Consider the following 27,248-nt stretch of genomic DNA (forward strand, 5'->3'; position numbering starts at 1 on the left):
AATTAGTAAAATAGGGCTAGAGAGATGGCTTAGTGGTTAAGGCATTTGCCTGCAAAGCTAAAGGGCCCAGGTTCAATTCCCCAGGACCCACATAAGCCAGATGCACAAGGGGCACATGAGTCTGGAGTTCATTTGTAGTGGCTAGAAGCCCTGGTGTTCCCATTCTCTCTCTACCTGTCTCTTATCTTTCTATTTCTGTCTGCCTGAAAAAAAATTAAATAATAAAGGCCTGTGCCACCACACCTTGCTTAAAAAAAAAAAAAAAGAAATTAGTAAAATAACCAAGCTTTTAGCCAGTCACAAACTTATGCCACCAAATATTAGGCTGAAAACATTATTATGAAGCTCCTTAGAAGCCCATGGAGGAGAGATGGCTTAGTGGTTAAGCACTTGCCTTAAAGCCCAAGGACCCCTGTTTGAGGTTTGATTCCCCAGGACCCACATAAGCCAGAGGCACAAGGTGGTGCAAGCATCTGAAGTTGGTTTGCAGTGGGTGGAGGCCCTGGCACACCCACTCTCTCTCTCACGTGCGCTGTTTCTTTCCCTATCTGTCGCTGTCAAATAAATAAAAATAAACAAAAAAAAAACCCTGTTAAATTAAAAAAAGAAGCCCGTAGAGTAAATAAGTAATGGTCAAAGTACTAGAATAAGTAGCCACAATCTCCAAAAGAGTTCCAGCTAGCTCTATCCTTGAGTGCCTGGTTCTATGAATTAAGATAATTTCTCTGCTTCTCAATCTCCACCTTTCTTGACTCTTGAAGACTATGTTCAAGAGACAGTGTGCTTGGGTGATTCATAATTGATCATTTATACTAATGTAGGGAGGTCAAGCGCCATAAGAAGTTTACAAGACAAATAATGCAGAGCCCCTGATCATAGGGAGCTGTTGGGCAAAGGATCTGAAGCCCAAGTCTTGAGCTCTTGTCTGTTGACACAGAGTGCTTCTACTGAAGTTCTGGGCGAAACAATCATCTGGTGCTCATCTTGGGTAGGAGCACTTTGGTTTCTTGCTAAGACTCATGATGAAGTTGAGGGGAGAAAACACAACTACCCATGGCACTTGTAATTCTCGCTTTCCACATGACAGGTAGCCTGTGGTTCTATGTGTTGCTTACATCTTTTTGTAAAAAAAAAAAAAAAAAAGAATGCCCCAATGATCTAAGTAGCTTAGAATCTTTAGGGGAAGAAGTTCTGTGTACTAGCACTTTGCTCCGTATCCTATGGACTCCAGACCCAGTGCATTTTGCCCTATGGGGACAGCAAGAATGTCCAACAAAATGAAAATAGAGAAGTCCTGAAAGAATTCATCTATAGCCACTGCAGGTCCCTAGAGGACAGAGACAAAGCTACAGCAGCAGTGATAGCTCCACAGCCTGGAAGCATCCACCGGCCTGCCCATGCCTGTAGATGCAGGCTGAATGGCTACAGTGATCCTCTGCTTTATGTAGGCAAGAAACACCCTCTTTCAGGGCTGAGTGTTCATGGATAGGAGTTAATGCATTCCTCTAGGGTTTGTGTGGATTCACAAAGGGCTCATGTGAAGTTCATGTCTGTTCACCTAGGGCTTGCATGCATTCACCTCTAGTTTACGTGGATTTGCTTAATATTTGCACAGATTGACCTAAGGTTTGTTTGGATTCATGTAGTGCTGGGGTTGATTCACTTAGGGTTTGTGTAGATTCATCCACCTAGAGTTCCCGTGGGTGTCCTAGAATGTGGGGCAAAGCTATGCAGAGGACTCTCACCTCTGCTTTGTAGGCATCATTTCCTCTGCCCTTTATAGTATGTGTTTGGGCTAAAATTGCCAGGATTCTCTGATGTGACTCAGACTCTGTTTCTACCATCCTTTAAGTGCCCCAAATCTACCTATTTTCCCTGGGGGAGAACTCTATGCAGATGAATTAGAATTTGATCACCTGAATGTACTTGCCAAGTTTACCTGCATGGTCTGGCTGCATGAATGCTGTTGTGGACATGTGGGGAAACAGAGCCAGAGAATCCCGATGAGTCCCTCGAAGGTCAATGGTGTTGCCCTGGAAATAAACTCCATGCATGTCGGTGTCGGTGCCCATTCCAATCAAGTGCCAGGAGACTCTGTCCTTCTTACACATGCTTAGGCCCGGCTGGCTGCCATACATGTAGCCATTAATAGCTAAATGAATGGAGGAAGATGTCAGTGCCCACCCTAACTATAAAGATATATAAAAACGAACCATCTTAGAGAGTGATTATCAGTGTGCTTGGGAGGAAGTCTCAAGGTGTGAGCTATACTGAAGATCCTCATTATTTCAGAAAGAATACTACTAGAAAAAGTTCCATGATAAGTAAATCTAAAATGGAAGCTAGAATTAGCAATGAACCATGAAAATATACTAAAATTATAAAATTTAGCAACATATATGCAAGAATATTGTATGAATCACTAAAGAATAAGTCAGATTGTTCTCTTGCATTTTCTGTTTTGCTTTGTTTATATTATGTGCAGGCTCATGTGTATATATACATATATACACATGGATGTGTATGATGTATGTGGGTGCACAGACATACAGCACACGTGTGGAGGTCTGAGGGTAGCCTCAGGGTACTTGTCCTTTCTCGCCATGTTTGCCCCTGACAGGAGCTCCCTGGTTGTTTTGCTTTTGTGACTTTCAATGCTCTGGTCTCCTTGGCCCAAGAGCTTTCCAGATTCTCTTTACTCTACTTTCCATTGCCATAGGTTCATTGGAATTATAGCTTTCCTTGGGTGCTGGGGAATAAAACTTGGGCCATCAGGTTTACAAGCAAGTGCCTTTAATCCCTGAGCCATATCCCCAGCCCTCTCTTGCAAATTTTTATGACAAATTGTTTCATGGTGTGACCCTTCATGTTACTCTGCAAGTCATAAAAACTGTTTGATCACCAGTGCACACATAAAGCCAGGTGAAAAGTGACACATAGAGTTTGTAATTCCAGTGTGCCTACAGCAATGGGAGATGGAACCAGGAGAATCTCAAAGCTTGTGGGCAAGTTAGACTGGTCTTCCCATTGGCAAAAGTAACAAGACATACCCTGTCTCAGAGAAGGTAGGACAGGTCTGACACCCTAAGATTGTCCTCTGACCTCCACATGTATGTACCCATACTCACACAAAACATAATACAGGTCATTGCTGGGGCTGGAGAGATGGCTCAGCAGTTAAGGCATTTGCCTCTAAAGCCTAACAACCTGGGTTTGATTCCTCAGTACCCACGTAAAGTCAGATGCAGAAAGTGGCACATGCATCTGGAGTTTGTTTGCAGTGGCTAGAGGCCTGGTGTGCCCATACACATTCTCTCTGTGTGTGACCAATGTCTTATGCTCCTGCCACCATGCCTTCCCCATCACGATAGACTATGTCCTGTAAAAATTAGCCAAAATGAGCCCTTCCTTCATTCAGTTGTTTTTTAAATATATATATTTTATTTATTTATTTGAGAGAGAGAAAGAGAAAAAAATGGGTGCACCAGGGTCTCCAGCCACTGCAAACAAACTCCAGATGCATGCACCCCCTTGTGCATCTAGCTTACATGGGTCCTGGAGAGTCCAACTGGGATCCTTTGGTTTTGCAGGCAAACGTCTTAACCACTAAGCCATCTTTCTAGCCCATTCACTTACTTTTTTCAGGTAGTTTGTCACAGAAACAAGAAATGTTCACTAACACAACGACCCTCTTTGCTTCCAGAATAGCAAATTGATTTTATCTATTACATCAACCACAGCCCATTGCCAGCAACCATCTAAAATATTGCCCTAGGAATAATTGGAAAGCATATTCTGACTCTATGTGGGTGAATACGTGTCTAATGGATAAGTGAGTGTCATTATGTCTCACTCGGTGGCCTTTGGGGAGATAAATTTTTTCCTTCCTGCTAATGTCCAAAGTAGGAAGGAACAACTATTATAATTCCAATAGCATTTTGGTACAATCGCTTTGTCAAATAAAATTATTTTCTATTTCTGTACCTGCAAAATCAGTAGTGCTTGTTAAGTGTAGTTAAATCTGGGGTTATTGGTAGAAATTCCAAGAAGCCCTGGAGCTTCTAAAAAGAACATATTTTCTAGGGGGGAAATGTTGATAATACTTTTCCACATAAATGATCTAAATCTTGTCTATCGCATTTTAAAGAGTATTACTATAACTAAGGTGCTTAGGTAGTTTAGTACTTGGCTGGCTTGGTGGAGAACTTTCTTTGACATTAAACGGTTTGGTACTTAAAGCTTTCTATTTCTGGAACATTCACTAATTCACTCATTCATTCATTCATTTATTCAGCAAATACTTTCCAAATACAGATTATGTAACACATGCAACTCAGACCACGGCACCATGTGAGACCCTTTATCTTTAGTTCTCTTTAGTTTCTTTCTTCCTCCCTACTCCATGCAAGACTAGAGCTAGAGCTTAACTTACAATTAATGTGAAATTTGACTTTAGATACATTATTTCCCCTGAAACCTGCTTTTAAAAGGACAAGTGAAAGTGAGACTCATATCAACAAACTAGACCAGGACTGAGTTCAACATGACTCATCCTGTTGTTTCATATTTTCTGTATAGAGGTCTCCCTGATGAGATGTTGCCTTTACAGTTTGGCTTCACCTCTATGTGTCCTTATTTCTAGCTTAGTTCCCCCTCCCTTTTTGTCTACCAGGAAGTTCAGAAACAAATTGCTGATCCAGCTCCAGTACTTTTCCTAGAAGATGCCATTGAAAGTGCATCATTCCCTGAATTCCACTGGTCCAGTAGGGACTCTGCTGGGCCTGGGCATCGGGGACTATGGAATCTGTGACCTGGTTGTTGGGGGACACTAAATTTGGACTTTTGGGACTTTGGGGGCTTGAGAGGAAGTGTGGACCTAGTGTTTTGTTCTTCCATAAAGTTTCAAGAGGCGATGAGCAGATGCTATGCTTGGAACTAAAACGAGCAGTCTCACACCTGCTACAGTGCATTGACACTTTTGTTAGCCGCTCTCTCCAGCAGGCCTGGGTTTGGCCTCTTGTCTTGGGTAATGTGTCCAATACCAGTGAGTATCCTTGTTGGCCACAACCAATCTTCGGGTGGTGTGCTGTTGTAACACTTGATATAAATAGAGACAGGGAAGAAGAATTGACTAACTTCTCCCAAATGGAGATCTGAGACCGGAAGCAAGAGTATTTCATAAATTAACCCCTCCAGCAGACACTTGTTTACTTGATTAAACATTCTTTGATGTGAAAAGTCATCCCCTCTTATTTCTTGAGTTATCAGACTAGATGTTATTGCAAACCTGAGATGGGGGATTTTCTATAATTTTCTACATTTCAGATGTACAATGTTCTTAGCAAGTTCAAATCCTGTGTTTCTTCACCCAAGGCTGAACAAGTGTTTTGGAAGTAATGACTGGGTCTAACAACATCTCTGAGAGATATCTCATGAACATGAAAGATTTACGACCTGGCCAAGAGCACTACCAAAGAAACCCAAATTAACATTTCAACTTCAAACTGAATTAAGCCTTCCATGTATAGAATGGAAGGCCACTTCTCATACCATGCATTCGGTTGGATTTCACAAACTCTTTGTCTTCCTTGTTGACACCAAAGGGACGCCAGGTAAATTTTTGGATGTTTTCATCAAGATACCTGCTGAGATTCTCATCAAAGACTGTGAACAGCAGGTAAAATTCTTTGTCTATTCCTTTCTAGAGAGTAGAAATGATACATTAAAAGTACAATTTGCAGGGCTCCATAGCAATTGCTTCACTTCCACAAAGTGCACTCACACAAAGCAGATTAGGGATGGTCAGCATTCGCAGATGCACCATGTCATCTTGGAAACCAGGATGCTGAGCACAGTCTGAGGAGTTCACTCCACAAGCAGGAAATGTGCCTTTCTTATCATCCTTCTTTCCCCTCATGTGCTTCCTTCAGGGAAATATGCCCCCACTCAGAGGCCTTCCCACATTGTGGTATCCCAGCTGATTCTCTCTTTCTCCCTCTTTTTCTTTCTTTTCCCCTCCTCTATCTCAATATTTCTCCCCTATATCTCTTAATCTCTCATCTTTCTCACTCTTTCTATCTCTCTCTCCATCTCTATACCCTTCTCTCCATTTTTCTCTTTTATTTTTTATAATTAACAACTTCTGTGATTGTAAACAATATCCCATGGTAATTCCCTCCCTCCCTCATAACCTCTCAATTTCTTTTTCTCTTTCTTTCTCAATCTTCTATTCCTCTCTCCTGAGACTTACCTTCCTAGCTTTCTTGACCTACCCAGGCATTTTGCTCTTCCATAAACAACACACCAACCTCATTCCTGCCTGCTTTGGGGTCTTCTGCATGCCATTCTCACTGCCTAGAGGATTTCCCACCCATGTTCTGCTAGGCTTATCCCCTTACTCCATTGAGTTCTCTGCACAAATGTCATCTCTTCAGATTGGCTTTTCCTGACCACCTTGTCTGAAGCAGTCACTCATCTCCTGCCCTGTTCATACTCACTTTGCCTTAATTTAACTCATATTCATTGTACTAGTCTCCCCCCGAAATCATGTCTAATTTATGAACATTTTTGTCTTAAAGCTCCATCTTCTTAATATGACTGTCCCAAACCTCAAAATATGGGTGATTTAAGGTAGCTTGAGTTGTCTAATGTCAATGCAACAATCTAAGCCTCTCAGCTGTCTACACACTGACTTGTCCTTCCAGCCACAGTGAGTTTCAGCATTTATCAGCTCTGGCTGTTAGTAGGAATCATTGGAAGATCCTGACTTGATAGGTCTGGAACATCCAGACCAAGGAAGCTTAAAGTGTCCTGAGTCTGATGAACCATGCTCAGTGAAAAACATCCCCACTGCGCTCCATGTAGATCTCAATGGACTGTAGAACCAAAGCAACATGCAGGAACAAGGCTCATGAAATCCCAAAGACCACAAACAGAAATGCTATGTTTCTGGGTGGGAATGGCACTGACCACAATGGAAATTTACATCTTAAATTTACAAAATAAATAAATAAATATATAAAACTCTCATGTAGAAGTCAATTTCAGGAAGGAAGGACACTGCTTTTGTAACAGACTCATCACTAAATTTCATTCACATTGCTGATCTCTCTCATATACAGCTTCGTGAAGTTGGTGACATCAGATGGCCTACCTGTGTTCCGTCAGCATTGAGGGTTCCCTTTTTACAGACCAACAAAGGCCCTACAAGGCCAGCACTGGTGTCCTTGATTGGCTGGACTGCTGAGAAGTAAGGATAAGTCAGGCAAGGGGGATCTCCCTCTGTTGGGCTCACACTCTCAGGCACTGTCCACCTGTAGGTGAAAGTTTCACCTGGCTTAACATGTGCCCCTGGTTTCCGAAATCCTGAGGATGCAAATGAAACAGTCATTCAAAGCAACAGTTTTAATATTAACTTTTTCAACCCTGGGCATCTCTGTCTCTGAGAAGGATGCATATTTATGGATGGAAAGTTGTCTTCCCTTATGCATCTAATCCTGAAAGTCCCCTGCCATAGGCTGCTATTTTATAAGTTAGAAGCTGAAATCAAAGGATTCCCCTTTATGCTATTTTTTTTACTTATACCATGTTTAGCAAATATTAAATGAATAATAGTGATTCATTCTACAATTAAGTTCAAGTCTATAAGATATCATTAAATATCTTCTATGTGAAATATATTGTACCTGATCCTACAGAAGATAACCCATAAAGTTAAGCAAAGAGCATGAAATCTGTGAGGGTGACATAGAGGTTCAGCTGAGGTGGGTTTACCACTCTGAATATGTGGCACCATTCCATATGCTGGGGTCCTAGATTTCATTAAAATGAGCAAGTGAGTTGAGCACCAACATTTGTCTCCTTCTCTTTCTGATTGCAGGTGCAATGAGACCTCTGCCTGCTGAGCCTGCTGCCAGGCTGTCGTAATGGACGGTCCCCTCAAAGTGTGAGCCATCCTTCCTTTCTTCTTCCCCTTCCTTCCTTCCTTCCTTCCTTCCTTCCTTCCTTCCTTCCTTCCTTCCTTCCTTCCTTCCTTCCGTAATTTCTGTCAGGTATTTTGTCACAGCAATAAGTAAAGGTACCAACGTGGTAAAGGAGTGTCCAAAATTACAGATATGGTAAATAGCCAATCTGGAATGAAAACTCAGGTCAGATTCCAAACCCTGTATGCTGAATTCTCATCACCCCAAATCTGTCTTACTGGGCCATGTCACAAATTTCCTCTGCATCTTGTCCTGTGCTTTACAAACAGTTGCCAGGTAAGTTTTATGAATTAGAAAATGAAAAACATCAAAATGTTGGCTGTCATTGGTGTTCTCTTTGTATCCATCACAATCAGTCTGAGTCTTAAACAAGGAGGAAAGCAGGTACGGGACATGTTTCCTCAGGAGCGAGGACAGGTCTGAAGAGGGGACCTCCCTATTTTCTTTCCTGCTTTGGCTCCTCACCATCACCCCAGAGTCTGCTCTCCATTGAGCCTGACCTTACCCTTGGGTGTGAAGAGATATCTCAGGGAGCTACCATGTGTAGTGATGAACCATGTGCCAAAGAATCAGGACTTTTCCTGGGTCAGGATCATGAACAGAAGGACAGTACTTCCTTCCAGTGCGCTGAGAGCCTGTGCTCCCTGACTCTGAGGAACAGAGCTGCAGATAGTAATCAGCCTACAGTGCTAATTTGGTGTATGTGGATGGATGAGTGCACATGTGTGTGGGGGCCAGAGGACAAGTTTAGGTGTCATTCCTCAGGAATAACTTCAACTCTTTTTTGCTGTTGCTGTTCGCTTGTTTTTGTTTTTCAATGTAGGGTCTCACTCTAGCCCAGGCTGACCTTGAATTCACTATGTAGTCTCAGGGTGACTTCGAACGCTTGGTGATCCTCCAATCTGTGCCTCTCGAGTGCTAGGATTAATGTTGTGTGCCACCACACCTGGCTTCTTCCACTCTTTTTTGAGGTAAGTTCTCTCATTAGACTGGAGCTTGTCCGTTAGGCTAAACAGGCTGGGCAGTGACCCCTAGGGGTCACTCCTCTAGGATTTCAACAATACTTCACCTCATCTGGCTTTTTATTGTGGGTTCTGAGGTTCAAACTGAGGTCCTCATCTTGTAAGGAAGCACCTTACCCAGTGAGCCATCTCTCAGCCCCACAATTGTGATTTTAAATAAGTATCTGCTGGTAGGTACAGAGCACGGAATATTGAGACTTAGCCTTCACTGGAATTGGAGCTCCCTCGGCTCTCCCGGTAGGCTCTCCTGTGCCTTGTTGCAAACACACTCTCTATTCTAGAGAAGTAGTACAATGACTATGAGAGTAGTCTTTGTGTTTCTGAGAGGAAAGGAATTACATGAACATTTCCTAAGAGCTGAATGTGGCCAGACCCCACCTGGCATGCTGCCAGTCACTTCCCATGGCCCTGTGAGGTGAGTGAATTATCTGCAATTGATATGTGAGAAGGATAGAACCCCGAGAGGTCAATCACCCACACTCTCAGGAGAGAAGGGAAATTTGAACCAAGTTTAATTCTTTTGTTGTTGTTGTTGCATGTGTATATGTGTATGGTATACATGTTCAGATGTGTGTGGGCTCACATGTGTGGTGCACATGTATGTGTGTGTATGCATGTAGAGGCTAGAGCTTGAAGCTATGTGTCTTCTTCAATTGTTTTCCATCTTTTTTTTTTTTTTTTTTTTTTGATACAGGGTCTCTGGCTGAACATAGAACTCACCAAATCAGCTAGACTAGCTATCCAGTGAGCTCCAGGACTACCTCTCTAGCACGGGGATTACAGGCACGTGTAACTACCCAACATTTAATGTGGGTACTGGGGATCCAAACTCAAGTCCTCATGTTTGCACAGCAAGCACTTTACTCACTGAGCCATCTTCATAACCTCCAAGTCTGTCTCCTTCTTAATTCCTGGCTCATTCATCCTTTTCCCCACCTGAGCACAGGCTGAGGCTTACCATCTACATTTGGGGCTGCATCAGACGCCTTGTCATAAAGTACACCATGGGGTAAAATGCTGTAGACTTTGTCAGCTTTGTTGGAAAAAGTCACTAGCAGGGTGTCACCTACCTCTGCCTTGATCACAGGACCTGGAAAACATCAAGAGAGAGAAGAAGATGAATAGAAATAGAAAAAAGAAGCAAATTGAGACACCTATCCTGTGAAACACCTCCCCTTCCCAAACACAAGAAGCTTGTACTATACCAAGAATTCCCAAATGGGCTTCCATCTCAGAAGGCATCTTCCTTTGACTAAAAGTGGCATCAACATACTCTGTATACTGAGCCTTCCAGTATTTCCCTCCTATTCTGTTTTCCCCTTGCATGAAGTACAGCGCAGAGTCACTGGAAAAGATACAGCAATGTGAGAACATCCTGACACACACACCAGACTCTATCCATCCCACTCATCCACCATCTTCCTAGAAAAATCTGTGCAAGCTTTAGCAAAATTTCCAGGAATCATCAGCTAGCCCCAGAAGCTGGCTGGTGCTTGTGCTCATGTCTCTGCTGGCCGTCACTTCATTCCCCAGCAGTGCAGCGACTAAGAAAGTCACAGGAAAACTCCTTACTTACCAGTATGAGGTTCCAGAATGGTCTCCTACAAAGTAATAAAGAGCTAACTGGTTTCTTTGCAGAGCAAGCATCCCTCTGGCTCTTGCTGATGTTAATATGAATAGGCTTTGCATACAGAAAGCTCTTTCACATGTGGCATGATTAAGAAATGGATTGTCTACTTGATTAAATAGTTTAATTCATAGATTATTATCATATAAACCATATGCATGACATAGAAAATTTTTAAATTGTGAAATACATAATATACCTTCTGACACACTATCTCTTATTTATGTGTGTGTATGTGTGTGTGTGTACTATGTATGGTTTATGTGCATGTGTATACAGATGCATGTACCTTGTGAAAATGCATGCAAAGGCCAGGGGAGAACTTCACATCTGCTCCTCTATTGTTCTTCCATGTTGTTCTTGAGACAGAGTTTCTAAATGAATTCAGAGCTGCCATTGTGTCTGACTGGCTGACCAGGTAGCCCCAGAGATTCTCTGGTCTTCTCTTCCAACAGGACTGGGGTTACAGGCATGCATAGTCATGCCCAGCTGCTAATATAGGAACCAGGGAATCTAACTCAGGATAAATTAGGCCTTCATCCTTGTGAGGCAAATGCTCTTACCCACTGAACCATTTCCCCAGACCTCTTATTTCTCTTATTTCTGTCAATGGTACCATCACTCCTATGGCTACATAGAGTGCTTCTCTTCTTTTTCTATTCCATTCTCTTATCTTGTTTACCCTTGTATTACAAATGTTTTTTCACCCTTCCTTTTTAACACTCCTTTGAAATCTTTTCTTTTCATCTAGTTCCAATGTTACAATCTCATTTCAGGTAAATGCTGCTGTGGATCTGAGACTCTATTAAGGACTCCTATCCACACACTCTATCCCCCTACCTCACAGTGGCTCATTCATTGTTTTCTCTTTCAGCAGATCTACTACTAACACGTTAATTTCCAAAAAGGTAATTTTCATTGTCATCTACATGTCCCCAAATCTTTCATTGCTTCCAATTGCCAATCAAATAAAGTTCCAAATTACTAAAGAACTCCTACAACTGATAGTGAGTTTATCCCAGTTCTGTCCCTATTCTCTGTGCAGGTGCTCATTCCCCTACGGAATGTGCTGCTTCTTATTTCAATTGTCAGTCTCTCCTGTACAGAAAGTGCTCTGCATTAACTTCTGATTGCAAATATCCCTCTTTTTCACTACTCACTACCACAATTTTTGTCTTTCTCTATGAAGTGTCCCCTAATTATCTTTGTTCTTGCTAAACACTCAGAGAATTCTTTGTCTTATTTTTAGCTTGCAAAGTCACCACTCCCATGCACATGGCTTCTTTCCCCATGTAAGGCTAGGGCTTAGGTCTTCCTCATATTTGCATCCCTCATAACACTTAGCACATTGTGCTTTCATAGATCACACTAAATATCAATTAACTCCAGTGTAGTCCTTCACACTTGAGAAGACATTTCAAATTCTAGAAGGCCTCTAAGATGGGATTATTTTTTAAAATGTTATGAGGTATGCATTATTTATTTATTTATTTATTTATTTATTTATTTATTTATTTATTTATTTGAGAGCGACAGACACAGAGAGAAAGACAGATAGAGGGAGAGAGAGAGAATGGGCACGCCAGGGCTTCCAGCCTCTGCAAACGAACTCCAGACGCGTGTGCCCTCTTGTGCATCTGGCTAACGTGGGACCTGGGGAACCAAGCCTCGAACTGGGGTCCTTAGGCTTCACAGGCAAGTGCTTAACCGCTAAGCCATCTCTCCAGCCCTAAAATGGGATTTTAAGTGCTAACTCACATTATTCTATTAATGAAGAGATTACTGGTCAATAGAGAATGTTGATGCCAAATGTCTTTTCATATATGATTTGCAAAAATTCTTCCTTGTCTGTAGGTGCCCTTATGTTTACAGGTGCATGTGTGTGTGACAGTGTGTATGTGGAGGCCAGAGGACAACCTCAGGTGGCATTCCTTAGGTGCCTTTCACTGGCCTGGAGCTTGCCAATTAGGCTAGACTGGATGGTAAGTGAACCCCAAGGATCCACTTGTCTCTGCTTCCCCAGTTCTGGGATTGCAAGTGTGTGCCACCATGCTTGGCTTTTTAAACTTTTTACATGGGTTCTGGGGATCAAACACATTGAATGTGAGTGTGTAAGTCACAGAATTCCACATACACTTAATGAATTTCAGAATCAATTTGAAAAAACACTAGTGTATGTGTGTGTGTGTGTGTGTGTGTGTGTGTGTGTGTGTGTGTGTAAGCCAGAGGACCACTTGTTTTTATTCTTTCAGTGTCATTTCTCAGGTGCTTTCCACCTTTTTGGTGACAGTGTCTCTCACTGGCCCAGAGCTTACCAGTTAAGACAGAATGGCTACCCAGCAAGCCCAGCAATTCTTCTGTCTCCATCTATCTAGCACTGTGATTACAGGAGAGTGACCACCATGCTTAGCATTTTTATAATGGCTCTGGGGATTGAACTCAGGTACTCATGTCACAAGATCAGCACTTTAGTGGCTGAGCCACCTCCCTCAGAAATTTGGTGCTCTGATCTAGCCAGCACATTACAAAGCAGCAATATCTCTCCCAGTTCTGGGGAGTATTTATGCTTATCTCTTTAAGCAGTGATATCATGCCATCTGTGCTATATACTCATCAGAGACACGAGTAAGGTCATTCATGCCTCCTTGGAAAGAGGCTGAGAAACCCCAGCAAAGAGTGCTTACCTGCCAGATGCATTCAGTGGAAGACCAGTGAATCTGTCATAGCCTTGAGGACAATAATCCCAAAGAACTTTTTCAGCTGCTATAAAATAGCGCCTCTGCTGACCCTTCATCTTGGAGTGGGGAATGTCACTTTTGCAGTTACCAACATTGTATTGTCCCAGCATACCAGCTGCAAACAGAGGACCCACATAGACGAAACCACCAGAAGATCGACCGATTCAAATGCAAAGGTGTTTAAAATTTTGGAAAGAATATTGGACTATAAGCAAACTTAGCAGCAAATAATAAGTGGTGGGAAGGTAACAAATATGACAAATGTTTCACATATGGATCACTTTAAAAGATAAAGAAGAAAAGTAACACTCCAATAGAAATGAGTAAGGGAAATAAATGGGTTGTTCACAAAAGAAATAAACCAGTCAATAAACAAATGGCAACAGTTGAATCTTAATCACAATCAAGTAGTCCCTGGGTTCATTGATAGAAGGAGAGATAATTCTTAGTGTTGACAGGTATGTCAAGGGAAGGGTACCCTTATACACTGTGGATGGATAAGTAGCAATTTCTTAAAGGGCATTTGGAGAAGTATATCCATACCTTTAAAAAATCAAATTCTGGGCTGGAAAGATTTCTCAGGGGTTATAGTACCTATTTGAAAAGCCTAGCACCCTGAATTTGATTCCTCAGTACTGATGTAAAACCAGATGCACAAAGTGGTGCATGCATCTAGAGTTCATTTTCAGTGGCTAGAGACCCTGGCTCATTCTTTAACTCTCTCTCCTTACAAACAAATAAAAAATTTTAAAATGTGATGCTAGTATATCTAGAAGAGTTGCTGGTTTTAAGAATCAAATTGCATGTGTTTTATAATTTTTTTCTGAGGATGTAGATAATTTACAAAATATATATCAGAGAATATAAAAACTACTATGACCATAGCCACTAACAAGCTAAACAATCATACTAGCTCCAAATAGCTTGTACTGTCTTGATTTTGTTTGTTTATTTATTTATTTATCTATTTATCTATGACAGAGAGTGAGAGAAAGAGACAGATAGAAAATGGGCACATCAGGCATCCAACCACTGCAAACAAGTTCTAGATGCATGCACCACCTTGTGCATCTGGCTTACATGTGTACTGGGGAATCAAACCTGGGTCCTTAGGCTTTGCAGGCAACTGCCATAACCACTAAGCCATATCTCCAGCCCCCTATCCTGATTTTAAAATATTTTTTAATTAATTTATTTGTTTGACAGAGAAAGAGGGAGAGAGAAAGAGAGAGAGAGAGAGAGAATGAGAATGAGTGTGGTAGAGCCTCCAGCCACTGCAAACAAACTCCAGGCGTGTGCACCCCCTTGTGCATCTGGCTAATGTGGGTCCTGGAGAATCAAACCAGGGTCCTTTGGCTTTGCAGGCAAACACCTTAACCACTAAGCCATCCCTCCAGCCCATATCTTGATTTTAAATCTAGATTTGAAATTCCTAGATTCAAGAGTATTGTCCCACATTTAACAGCATGAGATACTTTAAGAATAGTAACTTGTTTTGACCATCCTTGTCTCTCCAGACCAATGTCTGGTACATATTAATGGATCAACCCTTGAGCTGAATTTACTTAGAATAAACCAGCTAACAGAAAGTAAGATTCATTATATTGGGTTGACAGAACAAGATGGTGTTATAAATGTAGCATAAACAGTTGGATCTGTATCTATTAGTGACTATGGAGTTAGCAAAATCTAAATTTAATCCAATGTTACTCTTTTTGGGTCTATGCTATTGGCATATTTTTCTCTTCTTGTTTTTAACCATTTAAGGCCAGACCCTTTATATGATGTAACACTGGTGTTGCTAATGCCATTTAACTGGCATCCAATGGAACAGAGTGACTCTACAGAATAATTACTACAGACATATATTATATCAATCATCCCAAACCACTACACTGATTTCAGTATGTCACTGGTGTGACTTGGGATCTGAGTCTCATGGTCACCTTCTCTTTAAAGCTTGCATTCAAAGCCCTTCCTATAAGGCCCATCTGTCTTCCTAGCTTCTTCCTCATACCTCCTCTGGCACCTGGCTGAGCTAAGAGCTTATTCTGGGTAGTCCCCAGGAACCCAGACCATCCACATGTCATGAATGCTATGGTGCTATCCTCAAGAGTACTATATCTCAATGGATTTTTATCTCACTATAAGAAAAAAATTCCCTATAGAATAGTTCAGAGATGAGCTGAACTGATACTCAAGAATTGGATGGGGTCTTGATCCTAGTTACTTCCAGGATCTTCTCCAGTGCTAAACACTTGTTGCTCTATTTGCAGCCATGTATGCTTTTTCAGTTTATGTTTCTTCCTCTGGCTGCAAAGCCTTCCTTTCCTCTTCCATCTACCTAGTTTCCCCCATACATCAAGGCTCAGCTGAGAAGTCCACTCCTCAGAAAGCCCCTCAGATTGTTCTGCACTTATGATTATCACAGTCACAAAGAACTTATCTCATTATGCTTCAAGTCTTCTTCATTTTGTAAATGTCTACTACTACATTGGAGGTTCCTTGAAAGTTTCATCATTTGTTTTTCAAACACCTCCCTACCTTGTCCTTAGGAATGTTATTAATAAATTCTGCAGACAAGATGCCAACTAAATGACTTGTATTTTCCTACATATTGAATCATTATGTATATATAATGCATGCAAGAATCTACTTAGGAACACTCCCAGATACTGTGGTGTCACCGTGCCCATGGAGCCTCTCCATACTGGTTTTTGTCCTTCTTACCTTGGAGGTGGTCGCTGACCTGGCAGGTTATCATCCATTTCCCAGGGTTCTCCACTATCATTTCTGTTGTGAGGAACGTGGCTGGGAACAGGTTGACCACATCCGTCCGGTGCCCTCTGCTGATGAAGGTGTTACCATAAAAATAGATGGAATGGATGTCTATCTCATTCCCCATCCCAAACAGATGCCAGGACACGGATTCACCAACACACATTTCAGGCTCAGGGAAGTTTCCGAAAAGGAATCCATTGAGGGCTGAAAACACAAACATACCATGGAAGAGACTCTCCTGCTGAGGTGAGTGGGACCAAAGCATTGGTAAGGTGCGTAATAGCATAGCTGGAAAATCAGTGCAGGTCATCTACTAAAATGTCTTCAAGAAATCCCAGTTCTTTTAAAAAAAAAAAGCCTCAGAAAGGAATGAAAATGTTTGTAGTGGTCTTTTTCAAAAGAACTGCTCCCAGTAGAAAGGAAGATCAGCATGCACTACAAACAGCCTTTGAGCTTCTGTTTGAGCATAGTCATGAGGTCAGGAGTGAGCTAATAGCTGCTCACACTTCAGGAGGGAGCAGTCACACCATCCTCATTCTTCACTTGCATGACTGCCATCCACCCTGGATGCTGTGCTCCTTGGGGCTGGAGTTTCTGCCCTACTTATCTTAACAACTGTCAGGACCTGGCAGGAAAACTGGAAATTCTCTTGTCTTAGGTGATGAGAACAAGCAGCAAGAGATGAAGATAAGGGCACTTATGAGGCATGTTTACTTGTTACTTAAAAAATCAGGGAGGGACTGGAGAGATGGCTTAGCAGTTAAGGCACTTGCCAGCAAAGCCAAAGGACCCAGGTTCAATTCCCCAGTCCTCACGTAAAGCCAAATGCACAAGGTGGTACATGCATCTGGAGTTTATTTGCACTGGCCAGAGGTCCTGGGAGGCCCATTCTCTCTCTCTTTATTTCTCTTTCTCTCTCTTTCTAATAAATAAATATCAGAGAAGGAGGTCAGGTATGGTGGTGCATACCTTTAACACCAGCAACTGGAAGGCCAAGGTAGGAGGACTGCTGTGATTTTGAGACCAGCCTGGAACTACAGAGTGAATTCTAGGTTGGCCTGAGTTAAAGCAAGAGCCTACCTCAAAAAACAAACAAAACCCAATTAAAAAAAAAAAAAACAGTTAGGAAAAACGGCCTTACTAGATGGTGTTGTGGCAGAATCTTACCCCCAAAGCCTAGTCCTGAATGCTTAAAATCATGAAATCAGGACCTGCACAAGTACAATGGAGAACCTGACTTTACAACATCACCACCTTCGTTCTGAAATTCAAATTAAGTGTGATGGTTCAATTTTGATGTCACATTAACTGGTTTTGGAATCACCTAGGAGACACATGTCTGGGCATGTCTGTGAGGTCATATCCGGAGAGGTTTAATTGAGAATGGAGGATGCACCCTGAGTGGGGGCAGCACCCTCACATGGGCTGGGACCTAAAGGAGAAAGCCAGCTGAGCATGAGTACGCACCCCTCTGCTTCCTGATTGCAGATACAAAGTGACTAGTTCCCTCGTCCTCTTGCCACCATGATGGACTGTGTCCCTTCTCAAACTATGACCGCAAATAAACCTCTCCTCAAGTTGCCTTTGTCAGGTATTTTGTCACAACACCAAGAAAAGTTGCCAGGGCTGGAGACATGGCTCAGTGGTTAAAGGCACCTGCTTGTGAAGCCTGAAAGCCTGACAGCCTGGGTTTGATTCCCCAGTACCCACATAAAGCCAGATGCATAGAGTGGCACATATGTCTGCCCTTTTTTTGCAGTAACAGGAGGTTCTGATGCACCCATATTCACGCTCATTCTGTCTGCCTCTTTCCCTCTCTCAAAGAAATAATAATTTTTGTTTTGATTTTTTGAGGTAGGGTCTCACTCTAGCCCAGGCTGACCTGGAATTCACTATGGAGTCTCAGGGTGGCCTCGAACTCACAGCAGTCCTCCTACCTCTACCTCCTGAGTACTGGGATTAAAGGTGTACACCACCACGCCCAGTTTAAAAATAATGTTTTTAAAAAGGAAAGTAACCAACACACTGAGTTAAGAATCTGTTGCACCTAAGATGATAATGACTTTGGCAGCACAATTAATTGTCAATCATTTTAGTAGATCTAAATAAATTTATCAATGAGTCATGTATTAATTGGGCACCTTCTAAAGATGAATTTTCTTTTGAGTTCTTTTTCCTGGAGTTGGTTAGGTCTCCTTTGCCAGTGTTTACAGACTGATTATTTGCCAACAGTACTTCCACATACAGGCTGTCTTTTATTTTAATGCAGTTTATATTTTCTTATGCAATTGGTTCCTTGGAGCAGGGCATTTCATTCCAAACAAGTAAATACTAAAGGGTATGAGGAATCACACAGGCAGCCAAGTCTCTATGCATCTCAATATGCAATGTTTTCAGCAGTGTTTGAGGTCTCCATTCTCATTTTCTAAAGAACAGTAATAATGCTGGTCACAGCAGCAATTTCCACGTAGGTCCTTTTTACTTTGTTATTCTTAATTTTCTCTGCCTACTTCTCATCTCCTCTCCTTCACTTCTTCTCCCACACAAACAGTTCCAAGCATCACTCCATAGAAGATTACTGGAATATTACCAGAAAGAAGATAGAGGGTTTATGATATAAGAGAGATACTTATTGTACTGACAGCCACCAACTGTGCTTTAGAGGCAAATGCAGCCAAATGCAAATTTGCTGGGACCTGTCTTTCAGGTTCTTTCAGGTTACTCTCTGGAACTGGTCTTGGACTTGTCTCCATGGTCTCTTGATCTCAGTCTCTTCATCTAAAAGGTACAGGAGTTAGGTGACCTGCAGCTCCTTTCTTTCTTACATGATTTGACTATCCTAAGGTCACCTCAGCGAGGTGACTCTGACAGGCAGGAAAACATAGAAACAATTTCTCAATGAATAAAGTGAAATGCTTCCATTGATGATTCCCTGTGTTCACTAGCACTCTAATAAGAGACTAGAAAGAAGTGGATCACTTAACCCTAATGTCCTACAATGGCATTAAGGTATGGTTTAGCCAAATAGGCATGCACAAGTTTTCTGGCAAGTTCAGTGCAGATATTTGCTATATTGAATAAATTCAAGGCCTGGGGTACAGTGGATGCTCAATTAACTTTGCTGACTTAAAGAATACTTCAAGGCTTGGGGAAGGTTCAGTGGTTAAAGGTGCTTGCTTACAAAACCTGCTGGTCTCTATTCTTCAGCACCCATGTAACACCAAATGCACAAAGTGGGTGCATGTGTCTAGAGTTCATTTGCAATGGCAAGAGGCCCTGGAGTTTTTTTCTCTCTCACTTTCTCTCTTTCTTTCTCATAAATAAAAGAGAATGTGTGGAAACACAAAGTCACAAGTGTGTCCTCAGACCCCATGCACAGCATGTTTCTTAAAATTTAGCAGCCACGTAGAAAATGGTTATTGGATAAAGCAAGAAACATTGTGAAGAGCAAGATCCAACATTTCTATACATCTTGCCTCCCTCAAAGCACTTCACTATACAAAAAAGCCCTGTGAGCCTGGGAAACATTGACACACTCACCATGCATCTTGTTGCTTCTCTGGAAAACAGCATCGCTTTTGTCGACTGAACTGATGTCAGTACAGAAATGTCTGATATTTTCATCAAGATACCAGCTTTGATTCTCATCCACGAGAGTAAACATTATAACAAATTCTCGATCCACATCAGTCCTTGTCCCTGAATATCTGTTCAAGACACCTTTCAGGAAGGTTCAAGAGAGTGGAGAAAAAGCAGTTCAAGGCAAACAAAATCCAAGTGAGAACTCCCGCCTGCTGAAATGTTCAGTAGGTATAACATAGGTCAAGGACCAAGATAAGTAAGGATAACACACAACCCACCATATTCCAGCACCAAAAGACTTGGCTGGAAGTGTCGAAACTGAAGAAAAGTTCTAAGGCAGAAATCAGCACCATTGGAAAGCATCTAGGGTTTGGCTACCTCTCAAGGAGGTACTAGGGATAGTGTGGACACATTCTGTCAATCAGTAAGGAATAAGACAGCCAAACTAATTATCTAGGTGAAATGATGAAGCCAGGGTATCTCTGGTCATGTAATTACATTTTTCACTTTCCTATATGTAGCAATACAGGATTTTATTTTTCTAAATAAAGCATGTAAATTTCAGGGCTGAAGAGATGGCTCAATAGTAAAGGGTGCTTGCTTGCAAAGCCTTACAGCTTGGGTTCAATTCCCCAGCACCCACATAAAGCCAGATGCACAAAGTGGCACATGTGTCTAAAGTTGGTTTATCCTTGCAGGAGGCCCTCGTGTGGCCATACTCACTATCTCTGTCTACTTCTTCTCTCTATCTTGGTCTCAGATTAATAAATTAATATACTTTTTAAAGCATACACATTTTAGAACACCATTATAATTTGTAAGCAGTATTTGAACTATGTACCTCTATTATCATATCAGTTAATCTCCATTATAGCAATTCCCCTAAAGAAAATCTAGAAGGGACACATTTCATGTGGAGCAAGGAAGCTAGATGAAACAAGATTTGAATCTCATTCATGTTTTCCATTGCCTGGGAAGCAGCTTCTGTGTGTGCGAGGCCACTTACCTTCCTTACACACCAGCAGGGGCCCTATTAGCCCAGAACAGATGTCCTTAGGGGCGTCGATATGTGAATGGTACACCCATGTCAGGCAGTTGGCATCTGCCGGAGCAGGTGCATATTCTTCTCTCACCGGCCATACATAGGTGTAGTTTTGGCCAGGGGGAACCATGTCATCATCTTTGTTCCTCCCAGATGTCCCATCTGGGTATAAGGCTCCTTCCAAGAACAGATAATAAGATGTCATTAAAATATAGAGAGTTCATATTGCAGTGGAGAAGGCTAGAGCTTTGAAATCAAATATATGTATAATTATATTTTAGGCAAAGTTATCTCAGTTTTTGTACTTTTTCATCAGTAAAATTGGATTGTTGTGATCAGCCTCATGGGAATATGACAGCTAAATGAGGCAGTGTGTATAGAGTGCTTTGCACAGAAACAAGGTCTCCTCAGTAAAGACTTTCTGGTTAGTCTACTACACCAATCTGAAGGATTGATACTCCGCATTGTCTTGAGACAATACAGGAGAGAAACAGAGGAAATAATGAACACTTTGGGGACTTGTTACTGACCTAGATCCTGTGTGTGTCTCATGAGAGACAGGTAGGAAGGCTAAGGCCATGCTTCCCGTTTCCAGAGATTTCACAGTTCTGCAGTGAAGACCAAGATATGTATTATGGATGCAGAGAGCTAGAGAATAAATCAAGATGACATGAAGGCTATAATTTTGGGGCAAAATATATGGGATACACAAGATAAGACCTGCACAATGCAGGTGGCGTGTGGATGGTGGGTCCCACCACAGTGTACGGCAGAAGAAGCGGGCAGAGCAGGCCCTTAGTATGGCTTGTAAACTGAGAGTCTGACACAGGACTTTTTTTTTTTTTTTAATTATTTATTTATTTATTTGAGAGCGACAGACACAGAGAGAAAGACAGATAGAGGGAGAGAGAGAGAATGGGCGCGCCAGGGCTTCCAGCCTCTGCAAACGAACTCCAGACGCGTGCGCCCCCTTGTGCATCTGGCTAACGTGGGACCTGGGGAACCGAGCCTCGAACCGGGGTCCTTAGGCTTCACAGGCAAGCGCTTAACCACTAAGCCATCTCTCCAGCCCAGGACTTTTTAATTAAGAAATGTCCACTGCTAAAAGTAGTCACAAAACCTAGGTAGAGGCGAAGAGAGAAAATTGTATGTGTTATGATCATCAGAAGCTTCATAAGAGATGGGGGGCTTGAAGACCCCTGATGTATCAGGAGAAGTAGTGTTCCTACTGAAAAGAGGGTTCAAAGGTGAGGGATGGAGAGGGAGATACAAGGACCAGGGGGTGAGGGACAGACAGATCCATTCATTATTCACTCATCCACTTGTTACTTCATTCATTCATCAACATAAACTGGATGTAGGCCACATGCTAATAAAAAGGCCAGGCATTACACACACATGGAAATACAAAAGTAAGTGCCAGTGGGGCTGAAGCAAGCCTAAGAAAAGACAGGAACTCAAATCTAATACTATCTTTTAAACAAGTTTTAGGGGGGGTGGAGAGATAGCTTAATGGTTAAGGTACTTGCCTGTGAAGCCTAAGGACCTAGATTCGATTCCCCAGTACCCACACAAGCCAGGTGCACAAGGTGGCACATGTGTCTGGAGTTTCTTTTGCAGTGGCTAAAGGCCCTGGCATGCCTATTCTCTTTTTCCTTCTCTCGTGTAAATAAATGCATTTGAAAAAACATTTTAAAAACAAGTTTTTCCATGAAAACATAATTTGATGTTCGAATAAAGTTACCAAAAGAAAACAACATTTAAGCCTTCACCAAGCACAGTGGGACTAGGAATTGAAGCCAGGGCCTCACACATACTAAGCATGTGCTCCAGCACTGAGTCACGTCACCTGTCACATTTGCTGTGTGAGACAATCTCACATGGTGGGAGTGAACATCTACATTACAAGTTAACACTGATGGCATGTGGCTGAGCCATATTTGAACCTGTTCCCGGAAGACTGCTACCCATTAAAATCATTGAGAAGTGAGTATAAAGACCACTTTTATTCTTATTTATTCACCTAAATTTCCTTTAGATATTAACTTTCAACAACTTTTATTCTAAAATAATGTGAATTATTTCTAAATTAAGTCTATATGCTTATTACTACTCAAATATAATAACATTTGTGCTTAAAATTTTTAAATAAGTATAAAGATAAAATCAAAGATACCTATTGATAAAGTCAGAGAAAAACCCTATAATAAAGCAGGAAATAAATTTCATTAGTTATATCCCTTCTAGAACTAGGTAGCTCTGATTTTCTGGCTATATTTAGGCTATTTTGTTAGATGAAGATTTAATATATATTAATATATTAAGTTAATATAATTAGATAACACTGTTTATTTTTCATTTTAAAAAATCTGCCAGCTGGGGGTGAGGGAGTGCACGCCTTTAATCCCAGCACTTGGGAGGCAGAGGTAGGAGGATCACCATGATTTTGAGGCCACCCTGAGACTACATAGTGAATTCCAGGTCAGCCTGGACTAGAGTGAGACCCTATATCAAAAAAAAAAAAAAAATCTACCAATTTCTTAGCAGAATGTAAGCTTTGCTGGCACTGTTATAAGAGAGTGGGGGGCGAAGGTGCAGGCGGGCATCTGCCATGGAGCACATTGGAAGTGACAGGATGACTTTCGGGTTGCTCCTCACCATCTCCCCAGCTCACCAACAGTGAGCTAGTAGTATAGAAAGCCTCCGTGTCTTCTGGCTTTGATGCAGGGTCGGGGATGGACCTTAGATAAGCCTGAGCAGCAAGTGCTTTATCCACTAGCCCATCTCCCCAGTCCCTAAAACAGTATTTTCAAGAAATCATTGCATATACATTATTGAATCATGCAATGAACCACACCTTCAATGTTTGCAAGAATAGCTCCCAGAAGATGCAAAAAACATTTTTCTTAAAAAATTATTTTTACATTGTCTCTCAATATGAGATGAGAATATGCTGATAAAACTATTTTTAAACTAATATGATTTGCTACTTTCTAACTTAAATGATCTACCTTGATAAAGGAATTAAACAAAAGAAAAATCCAGAAGGCCATTCTCGATCCACTAAAGCCGAAAAAAATTAAAATAATTCCTCATGTTATGTGACCTCATACAGACAGCATCTGATATTACTGTCAGCTCCTCGCCTTCTTAAACAATTGCCCTGCTATCCCACTGTTGAATTGGCCACTTTTCTAGTTCTTTCTCATCAATCTGTTATGCATTGACATAGGTCCTCAGGAACAATGCTGGCTCCTTCCTTCAGTGAGCATTGCTCCTTTACTGCTTGATGACACACACCACCACAGTGTCACCACAGCCACACCAGCAACCCACCCTTATTTTCACCCTCTACCTCATGTCTGATCTTTGCGATGACATCTGTCACCTGCCATTTTCATTTGCAAAGCTCAAAGGATCTCAAGCACAATCTTTCCTAGGGCATATTTTCCTGCCCTAGCCAAGCCTGATTTTCAGCCACGTCCTCCTCTCCAATGGGAACATCTCCCCTGCACCCACTCACACAAACATATTTCCAAACCACCACAAAGCCCTGCCCGTGCTTCCCAAACATACTCCTTTCTGCCCATCTCCACCATCATAGTCCTCATCCAACTGTCATCTTACTGGGCTTATGCAGTGACATCCTAGCAGGCTTTCCTGCATTTCCTGTCTCTCTGACCCATTTCTAAGTTCCAGCAAGAGATATCTTTGCAAATTTCAAGTGCAGTTATATTGTTCCTGGCTTAGTCAGTCCATGGCTTTTCCTCAGTACTGAAACATCTCTCTCTTTGTGTATATATGTGTCCGTGTGTGAGAGCACATGCACATGTGTATGGAGGCCAGGGAACATTGAATGCATTTCTTAATTGCCCTGTACCTTATTTATAAAGCCAGGGTCTCTCACTGAACCCAGAACTCACTGGCTCAGCTAGTCTAGATAGCCAACTTGCTCGGGGGATGGGTCTAGCTCTGCTTCCCAGGAGCTGAGATTACAGGTGCTTGTCATCATGCGTGGCATTGACATGGGCTCTGGGAATGCAAAGTCATGTCCTCATGCTTGCATGACCAATGCTTTAACCAAGCCAGGCTAGGTGGGTTCTCTAAAACACATCCTGACAGAGAGAAGGGAAACAAAAGCAGTGGCTAAATATATAGCCATGGAATTATACTGCCTAGACTCAAATCACATCTCAATCCCTTCTTAGCTACAGAACCTGGAAATTTCCTCTGCATCCTAAAACTATAAGAGGATTAAAGTTATATTACCTATTTTGTAAAGTAGCAGGAGCTTATATGGCATAATATTTATAAAACACTTGTCATTGTGCCTGGTACATCATAAGCATTCAATAAACACTGCCCATTATTTAGTAATAGCATTAGCTTAAGTTTTTAGTTATACTTGTGTATATGTACAGTGTTTCTACAATTTATATATCTGGTATTAAGCTATAAGATGTACAAATGAGGTTTCCTTTTACTCAAGATTGTGCCCACAGGATCAATATCACTGCCTGACATGGCAGGTGCTCAATACACATCTATTGAATAAAATAATTAAGTAAATGGCATTGCCTCACTGTCTTCATCCAAAGCCTTGAGTGAAATGTATGATGGAAAGCTGAGTTTATATAGAAACAGGCTTGGAGATGGAGTTGGGGAGGGTGTGTAAGTACAAGACTTGTCTTAAGCTGCCTTTGATGGTGTACGTCTCTAATTCCAGCACTCAGAAGGCAGAGGTAGGAGAATCACTGTGAGTTCAACACCAACCTGAGACTACATAGTGAATGTTAGGTCAGCCTGTGCTAAAGCAAGACTCTACTTCAAAGCCCACCCCTAAAAAAGAGTTCTCTTAAAGCCTTAGTTGAAATCATTCATTTTTTTTTTTTTTTTTGCTTGAATTACAAACAGGTATGAATGCAATGGCTGGAGATAGTCTTCCATTCATAATTCACTGAATGAGCTTTGTTTTGATGGCTGTTCTTGGAAGCTGCTTGAAGCTATTATTAAAATTACTAGCCAGAGTCTTTGGTGCTACTTTTCAAGAATACCATTTGTGCTCCAATATAAAATAATAAAGTAATTTGAGAGAGAATAGCTTATTAAGTTGTTCAGAAAGCCATTCCCCAGAGGGAGTTTGCTAAAGAGTTTGAACAAAGGGAGCATCAACAGTATAAGAGAGCAACGTACTAGGAGATGTGTGCTTTTAAGAATTATAATAAGTAAGATCTAATAGGATTTATGACCTCAGAGTAGATGTCTCTATCTCTACAAGACCTGCACAGCATTGAGCCCATCAACATTTTGACATAGATGATGGAGGATGGAAAAAAGAATGAGAAATCAAAACAGAAGGAGGACTAGCCATGAAGAGGAGGTTCAGTGGATTGGGGGTGGGAAGGGGGCCAAAGAGAATGGGAGGGGATTATGATCCAAGCACAATTTGTTTTTTTTTTGTTGTTTTATTTATTTATTTATTTATTTATTTATTTATTTATTTGAGAGCAACAGACACAGAGAGAAAGACAGATAGAGGGAGAGAGAGAATGGGCGCGCCAGGGCTTCCAGCCTCTGCAAACGAACTCCAGACGCATGCGCCCCCTTGTGCATCTGGCTAACGTGGGACCTGGGGAACCAAGCCTCGAACTGGGGTCCTTAGGCTTCACAGGCAAGCGCTTAACAGCTAAGCCATCTCTCCAGCCCCCAAGCACAATTTGTTCATTCATCACAATTCTCAATAAAAAGAGCTATAGGCCTGGTGTGGTGGTGCACACCTTTATCCCTGCACTTGAGAGGTAGAGGGAGGAGGATCACCATGAGCTCAAGGGCACCCTGAGACTACATAGTGAATTCCAGGTCAGTCTGGACTAGAGTGAAACCCTACCTCAAAAAGAACCCCAAAAATATAATAATAAATAAATAAGAGCTATATAAAAGGGGATAAAGCTCCATAGTGGACCTAGCCTAGAACTCCAGATTTGATACACAACACCATAAACAGTTATAAAAATGCTTATAAACTTTAGAGTTGAGCAGTTTCAGAGTTAATGGGACTTGAGGCAGAAGTATGCTGACACATAAGCAAATGACAGAAATATAACTTGCAGTTTTTGGAGGACGACTTGTTGATTCCTGTCTGAAACAAAGCATATTAAGTACATAGAAATATTACTTTTAAGAAATTGCCTTAGAAACATACTTGAAATTGTTCTCACAGCAGAAAATGATGGTTCATACCTGCAATCCCACCACCCAGGAGACTCAGGCAGGAAGATTGCTGTGAGTTTGAGGCCAGCCTGGGCCACAAAGTGAGACCCTGTCATTTAAAAAAAAAAAAAAAAATCAAAAGAAAGAAAGAGAAAGGAAGGAAAGAAAACAAAGAGGGAGAGAAGAAAGAGAGAAGGAAGGAAAGAAGAGACAAAGTGAAGGAATTTTTTTGCAATCTGGAAGCAAACTAAACAGTTTTATACC

General features: G+C 41.6%; 1 protein-coding gene across 1 annotated transcript in view; it reads right to left on the minus strand.

Annotated features, from left to right (window-relative positions):
• Positions 1–27,248, minus strand: part of Hephl1 (hephaestin like 1) — a 71,864-nt gene that overhangs the window by 23,338 nt on the left and 21,278 nt on the right. The window contains exons 3-11 of the mRNA XM_004661931.2: positions 20,739–20,951; positions 19,691–19,870; positions 16,100–16,354; positions 13,316–13,484; positions 10,210–10,349; positions 9,963–10,094; positions 7,154–7,365; positions 5,551–5,701; positions 1,940–2,152 (exon numbers count right to left, since the gene is read on the minus strand). Of these exons, the coding sequence (XP_004661988.2) occupies positions 1,940–2,152; positions 5,551–5,701; positions 7,154–7,365; positions 9,963–10,094; positions 10,210–10,349; positions 13,316–13,484; positions 16,100–16,354; positions 19,691–19,870; positions 20,739–20,951 (1,665 nt within the window). The remainder of the gene's footprint in view (positions 1–1,939; positions 2,153–5,550; positions 5,702–7,153; positions 7,366–9,962; positions 10,095–10,209; positions 10,350–13,315; positions 13,485–16,099; positions 16,355–19,690; positions 19,871–20,738; positions 20,952–27,248) is intronic.

Source organism: Jaculus jaculus, chromosome 3, assembly GCF_020740685.1.
Source record: "Jaculus jaculus isolate mJacJac1 chromosome 3, mJacJac1.mat.Y.cur, whole genome shotgun sequence".
In the NCBI taxonomy this organism is placed as follows: Eukaryota; Metazoa; Chordata; class Mammalia; order Rodentia; family Dipodidae; genus Jaculus; species Jaculus jaculus.